The sequence below is a fragment of the Filicampus tigris genome, chromosome 15 (genome assembly GCF_054856515.1).
Source record: "Filicampus tigris isolate MCC_2025a chromosome 15, RoL_Ftig_1.0, whole genome shotgun sequence".
NCBI lineage: Eukaryota > Metazoa > Chordata > Actinopteri > Syngnathiformes > Syngnathidae > Filicampus > Filicampus tigris.
Window position 1 is genome coordinate 3280512 of NC_141231.1, and position 22799 is coordinate 3303310.

At 40.1% G+C, this 22799-nt stretch overlaps 1 protein-coding gene across 2 annotated transcripts in view; it reads right to left on the bottom strand.

Annotated features, from left to right (window-relative positions):
• Nucleotides 1–19299, bottom strand: part of dcc (DCC netrin 1 receptor) — a 368958-nt gene extending 349659 nt beyond the window's left edge. For both annotated transcript variants that reach the window (XM_086054077.1, XM_086054076.1), the window contains exon 1: nucleotides 18624–19299. In XM_086054077.1, the coding sequence (XP_085910203.1) occupies nucleotides 18624–18744 (121 nt within the window). In that variant the 5' untranslated portion in view covers nucleotides 18745–19299. The remainder of the gene's footprint in view (nucleotides 1–18623) is intronic.
• Nucleotides 19300–22799: the final 3500 nt, after the last annotated feature.

Here is a 22799-nt window from a genome sequence, read left to right on the forward strand (position 1 = left end):
AAGCCCAGGTTGTAATGTCAAAGTGGCGCACGAGCAGTGCCGTGCAATAGGCAGGGCTGGTGGTGGGGGGCTGGTTTGAAGGGCCCTGGCCCTGGGCACACACCTGAGGGCACGCGTCCACAGCAGTAAACCACTCCCCCCAACCGCCACCCCTCCCCTTCACCTCTTGACCGAGGATGGATAGCAAAATGTCTTTTGCCGGGCAATACACCAGACGAATGTCAACCAGAAAACTCTTCCATTTACCCCACAACATCCTGCACCCCGCCAGCGATCGATGAGGGGCATCCATCACGGACAGAAGGGCATAAAGCCTTCTGTGGTGGATGTATATTGACAGCAAATGGGAAACTCTACCTTCCATGGGGCATCTGTATTAACCCATTAAGCCCGGGAGCGCATAACTGCGTTTCTACCACTAGAGCCGGGAGCGTTGCTGCGTCTTTCTACCTTTCAAACCGAGGGAGCGGATACGTCACTGTCCTTATTTAATCCAATTCTTCGTCTCTTAGCCAACTTAATGCATCAGAATATACACGTGATGGTGTCGCGAGAATCTTTTCGAGCCGTAGGTAGGCTAATGGCGGATGCCGTTGATCGCCGGGAGCTCTGATTAAAGTAAGTAACGGCAGTGATATATAGACAACATGCACGACCAGTGGAACCAGTCGAACGTGATATGATATGGTTTGTAGACAATTATGATATTGACGTCTTTGTAACAGAATAGATGATGGTAATTACCACTCGATTTTTTTTTTTTTTTTTTAATTAAAATAGTGCTTCTCTTGATTGGCTGGCCACCAATCCAGGGTGTCCCCTGCCTACTGCCCAAAGACAGCTGGGATAGGCTCCCGCACGCCCGCGACCCTTGTGAGGATAAGCAGTATGGATAATGAATGAATGAATGAATAGTGCTTCTCAAACACTGACACGTTATTTTTACATCTTCGATTGAAACAGTAAATAAACAGGTCTAAGATCTTTAATTCTTTTGGAATTATGATTCTGTCTGCTACAGGGGCTGAGATATTAATCATTCTCACAAGTGTTAAATTTCTGGGAGAACTACAGGTTTTCAAGGGTAATTCCAAAGGCGACCTTAGGTTTTGGGGAGCTGTTGAGAAAGGTGCTTTAGGCCTTAATGGGTTAAAGAAAGGGATATCCAACCTAACAGACGGTGGACATATATTGACAAGAAGTTCAAAGTTCTGTGAAGTCATATAAATACATTTTTCTCTCCCCTCCACAGAGACGGAGTAGGTACCGACCAGCTATAGGTAGAGCGGATGGGGGAGTATATGGACTTATTTGGTATTATCATCCATAGGTATTGCTGTACATTTAAACAGTGTTGGGATGTTCTCAGTTCTCCCAAATTTTAAAATGAACTAGTTCAATTCACAATCAAAAATGTTGAACTAAGTTCCCAGTTCCAAAAATGAACTCATTCATTACCCTTTTGCCCCCACCTATATGTTGTGTGAGCTCTTAACCTCAAAATATCTGCATTTCACCATTGTTGCCACCCATTCATCCCATACTGTTAGCCAAATGCGACTTTCACCCTACAATTTCATGAGAACATTTTTTAATGCCCTTTATTTTTTAAACAAGTAATTACCGGTACAACAAAAACGTGACTGGAGTTCTTATTTTGCAAGCACAAATACAGGCTGAGGTTGGAACCAGGCTGAGTTAGGAAATTAGCTGTCACGCACTTTAAATCTGTCAGTTTTTCCATTTCAAGAGTGAGAGTCAAATATAAAGTCAATGATGTTACTCAAAACAATTTTGCAGATTTTTGCTGCCAGCCTTCTTACTCCGCCCACGCGAAGCACATTTTGGGCACTGGATGACGTCAATGTTGGATATATCCCACTGCCATTCCATCTACCCACGGGTGGGTGTGTGGGTCGGGTACGCGGGACATTCACTACATACTGAACAACTTCAAAGCATTCCTGGGCATGTTATATATGGTTAGAAAACTGAGTTTCCGCAGATTAGAATGATACCAAACATTATAAGATACAATCATATCTGCAGGCTCGGTGATCATTTAAGTCAAAACAATCGCTAACACACAAAAAATTTGCAACTCACCATTTCATCCTCAAATATCCGACACAATTACATAATCCATCATCAATGATCATATTATGTCGACAAGGGTCCAGTAAAAGTATTCCAGTAATATAGTTAGTCCACAACAAGCCTGACATCCATAAAGCCACATTATTAGGTGCTGCAACTGTTACAGGTTGCTATCAGATACATATACATATTAGATATGTACATATTTTCCATCGTAGACTTTCGACGGATTTAGCAACACGAGTTTTCAAAGCATAGGCTGGACCTTAGTTTGATTGATTGTTTACTTGATCCAATAAACTAATGTTTCCCATGTCAGCGTTCAACAATAGCCAATGAACATATTCCATGCATAAATAGTCCCATCCCTGCATATGGATGATTTGTCAGTTATGTTTGCAGTCACAACCAAACTTGCTAAACTGGTGATTGACGCATTCAACAGCCCATGAAATTCTTCCAAAAAAAACCATGGAAACTGTTTTCAACAAAAAAAAACCCACCGTGCGTAACTTGCGTAACACACACTTTCAAAGCCCAGCGACCTCAGGGCTGTGCGTCAGAGCGCACGTCATATCACGACACCTTTGATTTTTCTGCGTTTTTTAAAAATCTGGACGTAAGATATGATAGCGCCAAGTCTTACTTTTCATTAGAACTCATGATTGTTGAAGCATTCCACATTAGCAGCCTTTTTCCCTACGTATGTGAACTTGGTTGCAATGGGATCACCCAAATGGCACACTTTTGGTTCGCCTCGACATCCCATTAGTAAAACTTGTAAAATGCTCATTTTCTGTCGTTTTAGTGTCAAATTTGAAATGCAATTGGAGGAGCCTTTGAGCTGTAATCCTGTTGTGTTATTTTAGTCCACCACCTAATACAAAAATTTCCAGGCAGATTTTTGGAAAAGAAAAAAATTGGCGGACATAAAAGCCGTCTTTTTTTATGTATTCAAACTTCCATAATTCAGTGCCAGTAGCACTTAAAAAGATTCTGACAGTTGAGGAGAAAAATTCAAAGTGTTATCTTGTTATCTTCAAAAGAGACCAAAACTATGCTAATACTCAAAATGGTTCAAGTACAGCTTCAGTTTTACTTTGGGTGCACCTTTTTAGGCGTTCAGGTAAAAATACCAGGGGAGTGGCAAGGAGACTGGGCGGTTCAGATTGCGGTCCCATTGCAAAGAAAATCGATACGTATAGGATTTAGAACCGCATATGAAAGTGGCCAAAAACATTGACTTAATAAGAAAACATCATACACGTGTTTGAGACAAATAACATACACTTCAATCGGACAATTAAAATTGATTTTCCCAAGCCACGAGAGCCGCAACATAAGGACGAAAGAGCCGCATGCGACTCCGGAGCCGCAGGTTGCCGACCCCTGATCTAGTCTCTTTATTATTCTTATGTGTGAATGAATGATGGAAAAACATTACAAAAAAATACCTGGTAATAATTTGCAGAAAAATAATTTTGCTAAGCTCTTAGCATTAACGTTTCATTTGTGTCTTGTGCTCTCAGCTGTCTATATTTAACATCAGCGACTTGGCTCTGACACTCATCCATTATTCATGGTGGAAAACCTGCATTGCCTGCCGGAGAAGCTCTACAGCTTCCCTCACATTTAATTAATTCTCATTAGTACTTTGGCAGCCTTTTATATGAATTATTTGTCGTTATATTTTTTCCTGGCTGAAGTGATTTTTGTTTTCTGCGCTGAAACGAAAATGTATTTTGGTTCTCGGTGGAGAAAGTTAGTCTGAAGTACAATTACAATGCTTCGTTCACATTTTTGTGTACAAGAATACAAATGAAGAATCTGAATCATCTTAAAGTTGAATTATCTAAATCTTCCTTTTCTCCAACACGGTACAAATAGTAAGACAGACTATCAAGGTTCTATTCTGGTAAAATAGCTTCACTTACCTACAGAGGGGATTAGTAACACACTGCATTTATTTCGTTACATATTCTGTTACATTGAGCTACATTAGATTCACTACTTTTAATTGTATGGCGACATTGTTGACATGCACTAAGTATGGAAAGAGATTCGTATTTTATGCAAGCAACGATCTTGCAACGGGTTCATCATAAAAAGTGAATGATCATCACTACATGAAAGACAGACTTTAATTAGGGTGCAACTAAATGATACTCAATAAGAAAGTAAACTACTATTACACCATCGGGAAATACAGACAAGAGGTAACATTGCTGATAAAAACATTTAATTAGCTAAGAGTTTTTGCAATTGCTGCAAGGCAGCTTTTGGAACAATTGGAATAGTTTCCATATTCAGGATACATTTGTTGCTGTTTTTTTAACTGTAATCCCTTATAGTTACAGAAAAAAATGTGTAATCAAATTAGAGGTAGAGTAGAAATAGGGTGTAGTGCCCAGCTCTGTGTGCGTGTGTGTGTGTGTATGTATATATATATATATATATATATATATATATATATATATATATATATATATATATATATATATATATATATATATATTTTTTTTTTTTTTTTTACATTTACATTTTAAAGTAAGTCCAAACATGAAGTGCAGGGGTGTCAAACTCATTGAGCCCTCGATAAATGTCAAGTGGGCCGGACCATTAAAATTATACCATACTCAGCTATAAATAACCAAAATATCATTTCCTGTGTTTTGGTGTAAAGAAGCACAAGAACAATAGGAAAATGTTGAAATTTAATGAACGTTCCTTTTACAAAACTTTGCATGAAACACCTTAGATTTCCTTTGTGCAATTTACTTTTATCATTCACATATATGCATTACAACTGATCCCACTGATTCTACAAAGGCACAAAATTTTAACAAGTAATTAGTATTGAAAAATATAGTAATGCACTTTAAGATTAAACAAGATTTATAAAGAATGGAATTTTGGAATGTTGTCTTCTACTCTGATCAAAACAATGTGACCCCTAGCGGATAATTCATGAATTGAACCGTATTAAAAATTTGAATTCCGTGTCTTTTATGCATTTTTTCACATTTAAATGATCGCGCGGGCCTGATCGAACCTCCTTGGCCCGCGGGCCGTATGTTTAACACCCCTGTTGTAGTGTCTTCGGGTGCCTCCGTGATTGCAGGATTGATTAGAACGGCGAGAAGAAGAGCAAGGCAAGAAGGCTGCGAAGGTTACATTTTCATAACATTCACTCAGGGCCTATCTCCATGGAAACGAGGCCAGATTTGAAGGCTGGTTCTAGAATGCTGCGTGAATTTGGACACCAGCAGGTGCGGTCTTATCGCGTCGGAAGTGATGTCACGTCACCGCCATATTGGACGTTGGAGGACGCAGCCTACTGATTTTTACACAGCTATTCCACCTGTCCAAATTCGCCACGGGCTATGCGGTCCACAGAGGCTACTTGAGGGGGAACCTTCGAAAGCTTTGAAGGACCCAGTCGGCGAATTTGTACACAGCTAGAGACTCATAGTTACTTTTAATGTACCATCGGCAATTGTGGGGAGGAAAAAAAAAACATGAATCGGCTCCCTCCCATCGATGTGAGTTTGTAGTGCATAGAGCATATTATTGTAAAGAAATGTTTTGACAAGACTTCCCTTTAAGGCAAAGAAGGGCCTCACAAGGTAAGTTCTGGCTGACCCGACATGGCAAGCAAAGGTTACTTGATTTTCAACACTATACAGTTATTTACGTCGTGAAAAACAGTCTGATACTTGATTGTGCTTCAAATTAACACTTCTATAATGTAGTGGCAATATGAGCTATGCTGTTTGTAGTGTGTTTTGAAGTGTGTGTGATGTCCTCTCTGGTCCTTCAACCCACCAGGCTTAGGATGTGACAGAAGTCACATGCCTCATGCCTGGTGGGCTTCCTGTCATTCCTGGAAGTAACTTTTTTTTTTTTCCCTGCCTCCTCTCCCTAGTTCCCCTATTTACCACCTCACCACTTTTCCTCTATACATGCCTTCCACTTTCTCCCATACTCTACCCCCACCGCCCACCATACATATTATAGATTTTTTGTTTTGTTTTGGGCGGCACGGTGGTCGACTGGTTAGCACGTCCGCCTCACAGTTCAGAGGTCGTGGGTTCGATCCCGGCCCCGGCCTCCCTGTGTGGAGTTTGCATGTTCTCCCCATGCCTGCGTGGGTTTTTTCCGGGTACTCCGGTTTCCTCCCACATTCCAAAAACATGCATGGTAAGTTGATTAGACTCCCTAAATTGCCCTAGGTGTGATTGTGAGTGCGGATGTTTGTCTCTGTGTGCCCTGTGATTGGCTGGCAACCAATTCAGGGTGTCCCCCGCCCATTGCCCGAAGACAGCTGGGATGGGCTCCAGCACGCCCCGCGCCCCTTGTGAGGATAAGCGGCATAGATAATGGATGGAGTTTCAGGAACTAACAAAGAACCAGAGTTTTTTTTTTTGTCTTGTTTTGTTTTTTTAATGTAGTAATGGGTACTTAACAATCTGAGTTAAAGAAACTCTATTTATCCAGGGTTTACATGTAAGTACTTAACTTAGTTAAATAACTAGTAGAATAAGTAGTCTACCTCTCCAGTTTAAAACTATCCTTAACAAGCTAAGTCAAATCAATGATTGACGAATGATTGTCATTACTTTTTTTAAATTTTGAGTCAACAAGTTACCTGAGTTTTTTTTCAAGTAAACTCTACTTATCTGGGTTTACAGTGCAGTAAAGATGATCAAGAGGTAAATACACTTATTGAATAAAAAAAAATAATAATCAAACTATGCAGATTCAAGTGCATAAATAATCTTAACTACTCAATTTAACCCATTACACTCGTGTCTCTCCCTTTTTTCAAGACAACACAATTATGTGTCTGGATAATATTTGGTAGCATAATCATCATGCACTGTCAATAAGTCTTTTAGTTAGTAATGATAACAGGTTTGCCAGTTTTAGGTGTTTTCACTTATTTGCATGGTATATCAGTGACCAGTTGTGTTGTGATGTATTCTCTTCACCACACTCAAAGAGGAGTGAATTCAGCAAAGCAATCCACCATGCCTTACCACTTAAAACCACTCTTCAATCCAACAGGCACCGTAGCTGAGAAAAGATCATTAAGAACATCCGTGTGAGCTGAGCTAACATCGTGCATAGCCTCTCCATCCGATAAAGCCACCTGTGCATACGGCTACACGGTCGTGTGCACATTGCCCTGCAGACTGGTTACAGAAGCAACAGAACTCCACAAACAGAAGCTTATAAATTCTAACATTCAGAGTGGGTGGCAGCCACTTTCTTAAAAGTACCAACCTACTGAGAATCCACCATCATCAACAACAGGTGTGAGTCATACAGTCCACGAAGATAATGTTGTTTCTTTCATGCTTTAGGCACTTGTGTAACAAGAACAGTTAAAAGTCAGTACAAAATAAGAAGTCAAGTAAACGCATCTACCTCTGGGCTTTATGTGTCTAAAACAAACCATAAAAGAAATCAAACTCCCACCAGATCTGTCTACAGTTTTTTTAAACTGCACTGCGGCTGTCATAGGTTATTGTTTCAAGTCAAGATTTCAGTTACAACATGTAAACAGCAACAAACAAAATGATTTTACTGTATATGTATACAAGACCCTGTGTGGCAACACATACTGGAGAAGAAAACAAGAGAGGACGAAAACTAAAGACTGAAGTCATTTTTTTTGTCTTTGTTAAATTAAAATCCTTGTAAGACTGCTGCTTTATTATTTACTTTATTACACTGAAAAGATAGGACGAAATATTTTTATTCAAGATGGATTTTCTGCAGAAGACGTATTATTTAGAACATTGTCATATTTAAGTAAGGCTTCAAAAGAGAGCTATTATAATGTTGTTGTTTTTTTCTACCCATACAGAGGAGTGATAATTTGAATTAGGCCTGCACAATATATTGAACAAATATTGTCATTATCATGACGTAATAATGGCACATGCATTGCAGAAAGCAAAAGAGTTTAAATTCATATGTAATTGTATGCTTTAATCTCACTTTGACCAGTCAATGCAACCTTAAATGTACATTGCCATTCAACAGGAGAAAAGTATCTAGGGGCATTACTAACACTTTAGTTGGATAAGAATACATTCATATAAAGAAAAATAATCTTTCATTAAATTGTAAAGATATCATTTCTTCAGGTGCATGTTATATATTGCAATAATATTGATATTGCAATATGCAAAATCCATATCACATATTGCATGTTTTTTCCAATATCGCGCAACCCTACTTAACCCATTAAGGCCGGGAGCGCATAACCGCGTTTCTACCACTAAAGCCGGGAGCGCTGTTGCGTCTTTCTACCCTTAAACCGGAAGAGTGTTTACGTTATTTTCTTTTTTAAATCCAATTTTCGCTCTCTTAGTCAATTAAATGCATCATAATGTACACGTGACAGTGTCGTGACCCTTCGGAGGATGTCGCAAAATCTTTTCGAGCATAATGCCAGACATCGACTGAAAATGACATCACAACTGCTCACAACGACCTATCACGGCTCAGATTCAGAAAACAGGTCAGCCGTGATTGGTCCTTGTGAGCAGTTGTGATGTCATTTTCAGTTGACAGAAGACGAAATGGCCCCAGAGATGGCTAAAAACGAGTGGATTAACACTTATTCCATAAACGCAAAATTAATCAGAATACCGTGTTTCAACTAGTGGGCCTGCTGGGAACATATTCTTGAAAAAAATATGTTTGGGTTGACTTCCGCTTTAAGTACTTGTAAAATCATTACAGTTGATTTAACGGCTGACCCGTTTTCCTGAAGCTGAGTCTTGATTGGTCGTTACCTGAGCCCTGAGTAGTTGTGATGTCATTTTAAGTCAACAGAAGTGACAAAATGGCCGCCCCCGGAGATGGCTAAACACGGGTGGATTAATTTAGCAATGCCTTGTTTAAAGCTAGTGGGCTTGCATAGAACATATTCTTGAAAAAAATATGTTTGGGTTGACTTTCCCTTTTAGTAAAAAGTTGGAGTTGATAATTCAAGTTTTTCTGAACTCTTTTTACAACCCAATATCTGTACTTTTACTCGAGTCATGAACATGAATTCTTTTGACACCTTTGCGAACAAGACACACACAAAATTATATTAACTACATCTGTGAGACCCACTGTGAGTCCAGGGGAGACTAGTGTGTGTGCGTGCGTGTATGTGCGTTGCGTGTCTGTGTCTAGGTGTGCATGCCTGCGTGTGTGTTTTAGGGTTAATCGTGAAGGTGATACTAAAGATATGCTCTTTGCTCCGCCCAGTTCACAGTGATCTCGTCAAGTTTAATGATGAATCGGGAAGGCTAAGCTTATTCAACGTGCACTAAGAACAAATGCTGACCAAGGAGAGCTCCCTCACCGGATTAAAAATATTCCTCAGATGCCAAGATATTTTAGCGTTTCCTCATCCATCAGCATGTGCCCTGCGACTGGCTGGCGACCAGTTCGGGGTGTAGTCTGCCTTCGCCCATTGACGGCTGGGATAGGCTCCAGCAACTCCCCGCGACCCTATATAGGATAAGCGGTTTGGAAGATGACATGACATGACATCCATCAGCACTGCTGATTCTGTTCTGCATGAAATTTCATTTTGTCCATTAGTCAAACAGAGGAGAGATGGTGACTGTTTGCAACAAGTAAAAGGCATCGCGACTGTAAGATCAGCACTGTAGTCCCTAAAGGCGACATGATTGTACTCTAAAAAGACAACAGGCTTTTTTTAAACTTGCAAAATAAAAACACTGTATTCATCAAAAAAGATGGGCAGATATACAAACACGAATTTGTATGTGTGTTCTCCATAAATCATTGCCATCTTTTGCGATCTCTGTAATACACATATAGGTGTAACGGTGAGCTAAATCCCGTTTCCATTCGGTTAGTTTTTTTGGAAACTTCGGTCCCGTATAATTTCGGTAGAAAAAATGTTTGTTTGTTTTTTTTTTGTAAATATGTTTATTTTGAAAAGATGAAGTAAACTGTACTTTTGTTTGAAAAAATAAATAAAAGCGAACCATTCAGGTGATATTCTAAGAAATTACACCAGAATAAAAAATACACTGACAATAAAGATCTCTTAATTTTGTAAATTATTAAGACACTGAAATATTTAAACACTCAGCAGCAACAGCCACACGACGCAACATAAGACGAAGTGATGACACTCTTACACTTTGTACAACAACAATGAGGATTTAGAAGTGTATTAATACACCAGGATTGTACCTTTGACTAAAATGCACCGAGGTATTATAGTTAAGGTAAGCCAATTCTAGGATAAAAATTAAAACTTTAACATAGTTATTAACCAGCATTCCATCGTAATCATCCTCTGCCGGGCTTGCAGTGAACATTCCTCTCACAGCATGCAACGTGCTATTTACTATTCATTTTGCATTTTAAAGTTAAATTTGTTGTGTAACAAGTATTTAGAAGAGTGGAAACTATGTCGGGGAGTTTGCAAAGGTTTAATAGAGACGTAAATCGCCCCGAAATAAAGTAAAAATATACATTAAATATAAAATACTAAAAATAATGATAACAATAATAATAAAGTCAACCTCTACTTTGCGGTTTTCACCTTCCGGGGGGAGGGAAGGTGTTCTGGTCCCCATTAACAGCAATAAATGAGGGATTACTTTATACTTATAAATGATTTATATTACTTATAAATGAGGGATTACTTTATACACACACACACACTTGTATATATATATATATATATATATATATATACATATATATATATATATATATATATATATATATATATATATATATATTAGGGGTGGGGCTTTAACACATTAATTAATTATGATTAATTAATTACCAAAGAATTAATGAATTTTAAAAAATGCATGTTAATCGACCTGGAATCTTTGTCAGTGCGCAAATTCCTGATACACTAATTATACTGATGTGCACGTCAGTGCTTGGCTAACCATGCGGCTAGCGGCTACTCAAGCACGGGAATCTGATAAAGCCGCATTGCTAGGATTAATGAGAGGCAGATTTCATTTCAACTACCTGATGGAAGCCTTGATAAAAGTGAGGTTTTGTGCAAATTGTGCAGAAAGGACTTTGCATACCACCAAAGCGCTTCAACACTCCAGTACCATAGAACAGTGTTTTTCAAACTTTTTTGAGTCAAGGCACATTTATTTCATTGAAAAAATCCCGCGGCACATCACCATCTGAAATTGTTATTTTAACAATATAAGTGTTATATTGTTTGTATAAGCATTTTTTAACATTGAAGAATGACCTTATATTATAACGTCTTGAATAGGAATTAAATAAACACAAAGAAAAAGTATTTTATAATGTTTCATATTGATACTTACTCAGTGTGAGACATGGGCTTGTTTGTATAAACATACGTCACCAATACGCTTGTCTCTAAACAAAGACAATTAGCTACCTGCTGCTGCTGCTGCTACCTGCTGGTATGGAGGAGTACTACAATGTAGTAAAGACATGATTACGCTGCCAGGCGCTAGACTGCACAGGCACACAAATTAGATAATTTCCCACGGCACACCTGACAATATCTCATTGAGTTTGAAAAACACTGCCATAGATTGACGGATAAGTAGACATGCCTCCCGCAGGTACATGTGCGATTCCAAGTGGTTGCTCCCACTGGAGAGTGTCAGCACGTTGCACGCTTGTGGACTTCACGAATGCCAAAATGACAAGGATGCTTGCACATTGGACCACACAATGCTGTACAACCACAGCTAGGAAACTTGGAATCATTTTCGTCTAAGTAATTTAATTTGTCCCCTTCTTTTTTCAATTGTTCTGTTTTAGTAGCACATGCTATAATGTTGGCAAAAAAGTCAACCTTGTTAAAGTCATTTTAGAAATTAGCATGTTGTGACCTACTTTCTCTATTTATGCATTGCCTTTGATGGGAGCATTTCCCCGACTAACATACAGCCAGTACCTCCAGTACCACCTACATGCAAATGACGTCACAGCGAGCACATAGACCAGCTGGTAGCGGGAGCTGCCCCAGTACGAGTTTGAAGCAAACTCGATCAAAGGACTGGCTTCAGGACCAAAACTAGTACGCCAAAGTTGGATAAACACACAAATTTATTCACAAAGTAGATTGCTCTGGACTATAGACCACTATTAATGGCAGAAGATAAAGGGGTAGAAAAGTGCTACAGATAAAGACATGTGATATAACTCTTGCAGAAACTGCCCAAATTCCTAAAATAGCATTTTATGTTTTGGTCTGTTCACTTGTAGCCAGGGATAAAAAAAAAAAGAAAAAGAAAAAGAATCTTCCGTTTAGCAGTGAAATGCAATTACTGTAAATTCATTTTTCAGAGTTAAAATAGTCACAGCTATGCCTTTGTTTCAGTTGTTCACAAAAATACATTTAAATGCAAGAAAATTTGTATTTAACGAGGAAGTCAACCCAAACATATATTTTTTTTAAGAATATGTTCTATGCAAACCCACTAATTAAAACAAGGCATTCTAATAAATATCGCGTTTGTGGATTAAGAGTTAATCCACTCGTTTTTAGCTATCTCTGGGGGCAGCCATTTTGTCAGTTCTGTCGATTGAAAATTACGTCACAACTGCTCAGGGCTCAGGTAACGGCCAACCACGGCTAACCTGTTTTCTGAGGCCTTGTCTACACGTAGCCGGGGTTTTTTAACAACGATATCCCCGCCCCCCGCAATTCTCCACTGCGGCCGGAGTTTTGCGTTTTCACTGAAGAAACTCTGGGGACGTGTGGATGATAGTGCTAACCGCAGGCTTATATCCCGCGTTTTCAAAAACGCACGTGTAGACAGGGCCTGAAGCCGAGCCGTGGTTGGTCGTTACCGCTTCGATGATAGGGTTTGAATGTGCAGATGTTGTTGCTTTTTTTGTGGGGGGGAGGTCCCATAAAAAGTTTCTATAAGCAATGTAGCAATAGTTCTGACACTTTGTTGGAGGAACTACGGAATGATTGGGAATCACTCACAACTTCTGGAACTGCCCAGCATTGAAAGGACAATATTTTGTACAATGTCAAGGAGGAGATTGAAAAGATATTGAACATTGATAACCCAATGAATCCCATGGTATATGTATTCTGACTTCCTCCCAGATTATGTACCGAACGGACACAAGGGATATATACCACCTATGCTTCTGATGACTGCAAGGAAGACTAAAAGTGGCAAGTGGAACAAAGCACCCCCATCAACAAGAGCTCAATGGAAACAAATATATGCAATGAAAAGCATGACTGCTAAATTGCAGATGAAAACTGACCCGGAGTTCCCCGGAGTGTATAAATCAACAGGTCAAACAGGCAAAACCCCCAAAAGTCTACACAACCACTCAAATGTTAATGCTGAAGTAGAATCCAGAGTAAAAAAAATAAACCCCACTTTAGGGACAGACCCACACAGTACATATCTATTGCTGGAGAAAGGACCATATGCGCAACTGACTGAGATGTGATATGTTGACAGCTCTGACAAGGATATATTCCTGGGAGCAAGGAACGAAAAGGAGATGAAATGTGGAATGGCTGCGGAGGATCATACATTAATGAATACTCCTGCTGGGTTCATGACGGATCAAAAACTGAGACCTCGACAGGTACCAGAATGATGGAATGCTCACCCATTGCTCCGCATGTAGCAATTGGAAGATTTGCGCAACTCCCAGTGCCCCCTGTTGATCTCCAAACAACATACTGAACCTCAAGTTGTTCTATTCCTGTGTCATCATGAATGATGGAAACAACTTCTATCCATGGCAACATGACGGGCCCAAAATAATTGTGCGTATGTACTGCGTGCATGAGGAATTTGAGAATTTTGAAAGTAGAAAGGTGCCAAATGAGCTCTGCCTGTTTACCGTCATCATTCCTCCCCTGGCTACAGATTCTTCAATGTATACCCTGATAAGCATGCCAAATTTGCAAAGCAATCACAGTATACCAAAATAAACAAATCATTGTGAGGTGACTTTGTATATGCTCCAGCGTATAAATCATAGTAAAGACAAGCAATTCTTACATTTACTGTATATAGCTACATACAGTGGACCCCTGCTATTTTTAGGAGATAAGGACTGAGTCAGCCCACGAATAGCTTTGTAGTTCATCCGTAGTTTTGAACTGCCTGGGGAAATATGTGGATAGTGAAAGTAGCTTCCGTACTGAAAAACTATTTGATGCTTGAAAAAAAGGCACTGTTACAACCACATTAATGAGAAATGTAGTTAAACTATTGACAACGCTACTTGTCGCTAATGCCCAACACTGCATTTCAACAAGTATCTGGTGCACAGCATGTGTAAGGACATATTATGAATGAGGGAGAATGTGTGTCTAAGGATGTAGAGGCCATATAGATAAGTGCAGTCAGACTAAAATATGCAGCAGAGGATTTCTCAGTTGAGCTGCAGAAAGAGCATCACCCCAGGTACACACACATGCACACGCACGCGCACACACCCCGACAGAGAGAAGTGCAGCATTGAGTGTGTACTCTGCAGCTGTGAGTGTGTACTCTCGGACCACCAATTAACTTATTTTAAGTGCTTGGACATAATTGACACCAGAAGACTCTCAGAGGGGCACTCTCATCCATTTGTTGAAATCCCCAAATTATTAAGAACAAGCATGTACTGATGGATGAGTTTAGTGAGCAGAATCAACAGGAATGGATATTAAATGCACAATGATTATTTCACAATATAATTTAAAATGTTTTATATAATTCTTAAAAAAGGCTATAAAACCTGTGATGTGTTCTGGCTGAATACATGAATGGATGGGTAGTCAGTTTATTCAGGGTATTCATATTCAGTGTACTGTATATTACTTAAAAGGTGACTTCATAAACTTCTCCAAGAGACTTCTCCAAATTATTAAATTGCGAAAGACACAACAACCCAGCTGCGTGTACTGTACTTACTTCCATTGCGAGCAATGGGGTTGGTTTTGTCGTATTGTATAATTATTTGGGTCCAACAGACCACAAGTCTGCAAGCATTCCAGTTACTTATTTTCCACACGTTCCCTCCTTCACACTTCCCGGCCTTCAAAATAAAAGCATGCCAGCAAACCACTACACAGCAGTTTTGCTACGATGTATTTCCGGAAGTAGGAAAGTGCATGATGTGCCAGTGTCATACTTGAGTGCTGCGCGAAGCTTGATTTTCCTCCCGGACACAATTTGTTTTGAAAGAAGCCTAAAAAGAAGCCTTTCACCGAGTAGGCTGAGATGAAATTTGACCGCCTCACGTGCACGTCACACGCATGAAGGCCCATTAGTGGGCCGGACTAAAATCCACTTCCGGCCATGCTTAGTCCAGCCATTTTTTAAAATTTGTCACCCCCCACCCCTCCGCCCCAAAAATGGGCATCCAGCCGGGCCGGAGGGTCCGACCGGTCCGGCCCAGGGACGGACTGCCCAGCTCTGGAAATCATTGAACTTTCATTACTTATAACGTCCAAAAACGGTGATCAATTGGCACCAAAATTACTAGTGACCACTTCAACATATCAAAAGGATTAACCTCTCTGTGGCTAATTTATATGAAAATAAGGAAATGTGGAAGTGAGCAGAGCTACATAGATTTATGGTGGGACAAGCGCACACTTCTTTGCTAAAAAAAAAAACAAACAAACAAAAAAAACCCACTGCTTCTTTGCTTATCACAGTTAGGACGGGCGAGGCATTTAACACCAGTCAGGACATTTACAGAGACTAAAGTGGGAATGAGTGGACGTGCACATTTATTTGGATGAGGAATGCCCCCAGTTTTTCGACCGACAACACGCCGTCCAATGGAACGTAACAGCCGAAATGGTGGAGAAGCAATCCCCACAGTATTTTTTATTTTGTGGAGGTGATCATGATGAAATTTCGTTTTATGTCAATAAATCCAAACTATTGTGCAGAACACTTTTATATTTTCACAGGTTGAAGTGGACAAGAGTAGTAAAGTGCGTTTGCATTTTGGTGGCGATCGGTCCCCGTTTTAGACAACAAAACTGACAAAGCGAGCAATATCACCACGCTTGGCTCCCTCCCGTGACATAGACCACTGAGACCCAAAACATAAGCCACGCCCCAAAAAAGGTAAATCTAATCACAAAAAAAGACCTTAAATCATGACAGAGTCTTTTTTTGGGGGGGGGGCGGGGGGGCGCACTTTAGTACTGATGTCATTTTTACATGCAAACCTATTATATAAGTGCCAATGTTAAGCTCACCCAAGTGTCTCTTTAAGTAACACTGTATAGTATCATAATGTGTGTTCAATGTTGCCCACATATGTGGTCCCTTCTCAAGGTTTCTCATTTTTCCCCAGATGTGTTTTTTGAGTTTTTCGTTGCCCTCCTGGGGGTTAAGATCAGGAGATGTCATTTACACGCTGTCAGCTATGGGCATGTGGAGCCGTTTGAGACTTTCCTGTGATTAAGGGCTATAGAAATAAATTTGACTTGACTTTAAAATGACTCACCTTAACTAGAATCCCATGTTACATTAGCTACATTTACATGGACACATTTATTCGGATTAAAAGCCCTTCTCTGAATAAAAATGCTTCATGTACATACCATTCTGTATATTCTGACCCAATCAAGCCCATTCCGATCAAAATTTTATTCCGAATGAGAGGGGTGGTTTATGTCGATTGATAATCTGATCGTCGTGCATGAAAACACTTATTCTGAAATTTCCGATTAAACCGTGCATGTCTGTGACGTCAGTATACGCATTTCTGTTATTCCTGGAAATTAGTAGAAGCAGAACAAGTGTTATATTGTTTGTTGTTTGATTCAATAAAGTTTAACAAAAAAAGAAGCTGAGCAAAGACATGGCGGGCACAAGACGGAACTGGTACATTTTCAGCTCTATTCAGTGTTAATTCGACGTAACAGCGCAAACGGGAAGAATATGCAAAATAACCGTAACGTTTAAAGTAGAAATGTACAGGGCGATGCTTTGTTGGCACGGAAATCGCTACGGCTTCTTCTTCTTCTAGTACTATGTCTGTTATATTTGGTTAATCTGTGCATGTCAAAATAATTTGTTCTGATCTAAATTGCGATGCATGAACAAGCAAGTCCTAATACGATCAATATTTTTGGTATCCATGAAAACAGTGCATTCAATCATAATTTTAATCCGGACACTGATTGGATTTAAGAAATTGTGTCCACGTAAACGTAGCCAATGTAGCCAAAGGTAAAATCCAGCATGTTTGCTGCGTCTTTTGGTGCTGTAAAAAGTAAATCCTTGTAGCAAAAGCCGCACGCTCGTCTAGCGATGCGTCACAAAGTTGGCATGACAACTTCTTCCATTTCTTCTACTCTCTTTTGGCGACTGGCAAATACTTTTGGTGCATTACTTCACCAAAAGTACTTCGCTAGTTTAGCATGTGGCATCCGCCACAACAAGAATGTATTTTTTACAGCACCAAAAAGCGAAATTAATGACCAGGATTCTACCTATGTCCACAATGCGATGCAGGATTCTACTTACAGTAAGCCGTTTTAAACTAAAAAGAAAAATGTTTCCATAGTTATAAGTGGACGTTTCAAATCCAACTGGAGCCCGTTCGCTGGCGTCAACACAACTAGGTAGTACTGTTCTTGGTCATGGTTTTTGTAAAATAAATGTCCTCAAATAATTGGACTTATACTCATGAGCAATATATATGTGTTTTTTTTTCTTCATGACAATCCTCCCTAGACAATTATGGCTCAAGTGATCATGGGCAAGGCATATAGCCACTGCTTTGTCACAACGTATGCTTCATGTATTGAAAAAAAAGAGATCCCAATGATTAATAAGAGCACAAACTGTAAAAAAAAAAATTATAATAATAATTGAGAAATGAACTGCATCATTCTCATTAAAATCCAAACCTAAACCCTGTCTTCTTTCAAAACACAACTCTGCTGCAACTTCAATTTAAAATCTTACAGAGAATAACTACCTGCAACTGCAACTGAACAGTTCCAAAGAGCTATTACAAATGAATACACATCATGTGTTGGAGCAAGGAGATAAAAAATTTAAAACTCAAGTAAATGGAGTATAATGACAGTTGGGGGTGAACAGCAGGAAAAAAAGAACATGGGCGATGAGCACAGACCTGCTAAAAACAGCATGTTCATTCACAGATTGGCCAATACATTTAAAAGAAACACAAGATCTTACAAAAACATAGTTCTGGAAACTGTGAGTATCTTAAGTGGGTAAAAATAATGTCTAATATGTACTGAAATTAAAACCCAATGAAAGGCCTAAAAATAGTCTCGAATTGGATGATGCTGCACCCTCTGCAGAATCCAATCAAAGGCATAAAGTGAAACACCGCATACTTAATCTGGTCAGAGTGAACCCAAAAAGTCGGAATCAGGTCCTCTAAAGATTGTAAGATTGCCAACAGCAAGATACCAACGGCATTTGAATTTCCATTTGGTTTGGAGCAATCACTGTCTCACGCATAATAATTATTTTTTTTCTACTCACCGTGCGCAGAGTTGTAACCAGCTAACAGACAGCAGAGCAACAGCAGGTTGAGTCCTCCTGTCTTCCTGAGCACCGGCACCTCGCAAACATCTCCATAACATCCAAACAAAACCAGTTCCATGGTGTCCTGATGCAGTCCGGATGAGCCCCAATGAACAGCAGGGACACCCAACCTCAAAGTCCGCAACCTTTAAAATCCTCAACGGGATCTACCGGTAATTGCCACTTTAACATCAAAATGTGCAAAGGGAACACAGGATGTTGTGGTAGGTAGAGAGGAGAAAAGGAACCTCTCGTCTCCTCAAAAATTAACCCACACCGGTTGGGCTGGGCTCCCCAAAAAGCAGATGTGAATCCCAAACAGATGTGCAGATAGTTTATTTCCTCTCTATTGAAGAAGAAAATAAGTTCCAGAAACTATGACGGCACAGTCTCCATCACTCCCGCACGGCTCGGTGGGTTCCCAGTTCAGTGCGGTGGAGAGAGGGTTCAAATCCACGATGCCTTCCCGGAGGTCTGCTCCGTCTGCCGTGGAGGACGGATGGAGAACGCGTGAAGTGGAAGGAGAGTCGGACACCTCTCCCTCTCTCTCTTTCTCTCTCTCTCTCTCTCTCTCTCTCTCTCTCTCTCTCTCTCTCTCTCTCTCTCTCTCTCTCTCTCTCTCTCTCCCTCTCTGTCTCTTCTCTCCTCTCCTCTCCTCTCTCTTTCTCTCTCTCTCTCTGATTGCCGGGGGGGGGGGGGGGGGGGGGTCTGGAGAGACCTAGAGCCAGCACGCAGCCATTGATCTAACGTGGGTGGAGGTAAAGCCTGGAGTTGAAGCAGAGAGCAAACCCGGCGGAGCGAAGCAGCTGGAGCCCATGTGTAGAGGGCACAGCAGCGGGGAGAGATTAGCTGAACTCTCCTGCCCTCTCTGGTCACAGCGGGAATTTATCAGCCAACTGAGATGACATTCATGTGTACAAAAATCCATGATTTTACAACATGACTTTGTTGCGACGTTGACAATACATGAAGAACATAGAAACTGTAAACTGTTTATAGGGCACATATGGCATGGGGATGTAAAAAGTGTTTTTCTTACACGTTGATTTTTTTGTCTGACTTTTTCTAAACTGAATCAAAATAAATAAACATGAAAATATTATAATATATTAATATTATGATACGAGCCCATACCAGTACCCCACCTCCAACTTGCTGGCGTCAGCATCAAAGATGAGCTCGTGGGGTGTTTTCGGGTTGAGGATGGAGTCAAGCTGAACTCCCAGTCCTCCTGACAGTTTCTGGAAGACACCTTCTTCAAGCAGTGGTACAGGAAGAAGTCAGCATCCTTCAAGAAAAACATGGTTTTCATGCAGGACAATGCTCCATCACACACATCCAAGTACTCCACAGCATGGCTGGCAAGAAAGGGCTTAAAAGAAGAAAAATGAATGACATGGCCTCCTTCTTCATCTGATCTGAACCCCATAGAGAACCGGTGGTCCCTCATCAAATGTGAGATTTACAAGGAGGGAAAACAGAACACCTCTCTGAGCAGTGTCTGGGAGGCTGTGGTTGCTGCTGCATGCAATGTTGATCGTGAACAGAGCAAAACACTGACAGAATACATGGATGGCAGGCTTTTGAATGTCCTTGTAAAGAAAGGCGGCTATATTGGTCACTGATTTATTTTTGAATATCAGAAATGTATATTTGTGAATGTTGAGCTGTTATATTGGTTTCCCTGGTGAAAATGAATAATTGAAACGGGTTTTTGTTAAGTTGCCTAATAATTATGCACAGTAATAGTAATAGTCACCTGCACACACAGATATCCTCTTCAAATATCCTCCTCAAAACTAAAAAAGCTCCACTTCAACTCCCAAAAATATTCAGCTTTGATATTAATGAGTCTTTTGGGTTCAATAAGAACATGTTTGTTGTTCAACAATAAAATTAATCCTCAAAAATACAGCTTGCCTAATAATTCTGCACTGTGCGTGTGCGTGTTTTATGGAGAATGGTGGCAACGAGGGGCATCTTCAAACTCTGAAACTACACATGGAGTCTTCCATTGGGGGGAAATGACTAAATGCATCATAAAATTAATTGTAATATATATATATTTTTTAATTAAGCAACACTTCGTGCACTTTGGTCTGATTCCACGTTTGATAAACACAATTTGAATGATTAAACTACCTTTAACAGTAGAAAAGAAAATGTCTTTTGTTTCGTGTCCCTGTTTCTTAAAGTTAGACTGGCAGTATCCATGAAATTTAGTCCTTTAAACACTTTACAAATCCATCCATTATCTATACCGCTTGTCCTCACAAGGGTCGCGGGCGTGCAAACTCCACACAGGGAGGCCGGAGCCACGATTGAACCTACGACCTCTGCACTGTGAGGCGGGCGTGCTAACCAGTCGACCACCGGTCTAATATTTAGCCCCACCCTTTACAAATATTATATGAAATATACATTTCTTTTGAGAGCGCTACAGTCAAATTGCACTAATTACAATGGCCCTCATGACACTTTTGTCTATTTTTATGGGACAGCGGTAAGTGAAAAAGGGAGCATGAAATAGTCTCCATAACTGTGTTCTACCACAGGTAGACAGGTCCCTATGGAAACAGAATCGGACGCATATTAGCCAGACCGTAGTCCCTGCCTTATACACAAGAGCCGTGGTGGAGCATGAGCACCCTAGCACTTATAATGAATTTACTAAAGTTGCAAAGTTTGCAAGGGCTACCTGACTTTTTTCTGCTACCTCAGTCCATCCATCCAAGAAAGGGAGTTTTCCTTTGTTTGATTATTATTATTATTATTATTATTATTATTATTATTATTATTATTATTATTTATGAACAACCCTAATGCACAAGTTTTTATTCTATTTTGTGCTTTTTTAACAGGGAATGTTTTTGTTTTATAGCAAATTGAATAGTAACTTGATCTCTGTTAAAACTAAGTTGTAATTGTTCAAATAAAACCTAATGTTATGCATTTGAGACTTTTTGCTGTACCGAACCCATACCGAACCGTGACCCCCATACCGAGGTACGTACCGAACCATGACTTTTGTGAACCGTTACCCCCCTAATATATATAGACAGAATTTGGAAAGTATAGAAATTCAAATAAATTGCTCTGGAAGTGAATTTCTATATGTTGGTAGCTCTGCTACAGGGTGCACCCTGCCTCTCATTCTATGCCACTTGGTACAGGATCCAGCTTCCGCAGTGTCCCTGATACGACACAATAACAATTTGACTGTGGCTCTCTGCCACAGAGTGGAAAGCTGAAACAATGTCCAACGGTTTGTGTACCACATTTACTCTTAAATCTTGCTTGCATGCCTGTGTGTGAATTGGTTCTTTGGTGTGAGCACTCAACCAATCAGCAGAGTCTAGAGTTCTGGCAGGATTGATATCGTTTTATAGTTTCATGAACTGACCCTAACACGATTTAAGTTAAATAAATCATGAATCTATTCAATAACATATTTAATCTACTAATGTTTTATCAGTACGAAAACAATTTCCTTTCCTCTTTCCGTTTTAAGTCTGCCCATAGACCATTACGAGAAATATAACACTCATACAAAACACATAAACCTGACTTTTACATGCTCAAATAAAACAAATGCGCCCAAATAAAAATGTGCCTTGATATTCTTACAGTTGAAGTGAGTGAAGATGCCCAGGTATCAAATCCATCAACTCGCGAGGATGCACTAAGCCGCAAACACCTTGACGAATCATCTCACCTGTCACACATAGTTTAGCCTGTTTCACTGGCAGGGGATCCGGTAATCTACATGCGTGTGGGTTTGTTTGTGGGTGCGTGTGTGTGCAAACGTGTGTGAGTCTGTTCGTTCATGCGTGTGTGTGTGTGCGAATAACGACAGACACAAACACACATTTGGAAGTGATTAGTGATTCCCAACCAGGGTGGCGTGGCCACCGACTTGTATACGAATGGACTAACGTTGCTGCTCACTCGCCGTAGCGAGAAGTGAAGCCACCGGCGGCCATCTTACGTTGCCCCTCACAAAGTGTGCCTAACTTGAATACATTGATTTATTCACAGCGTTTTCATGTTATATTGTGACATTTTGGCAAAAATAACCACCGTGTGTGGTGCACAGTGTGGAATCGGACTAATAAGTCTGGGAGAAGCGCACAT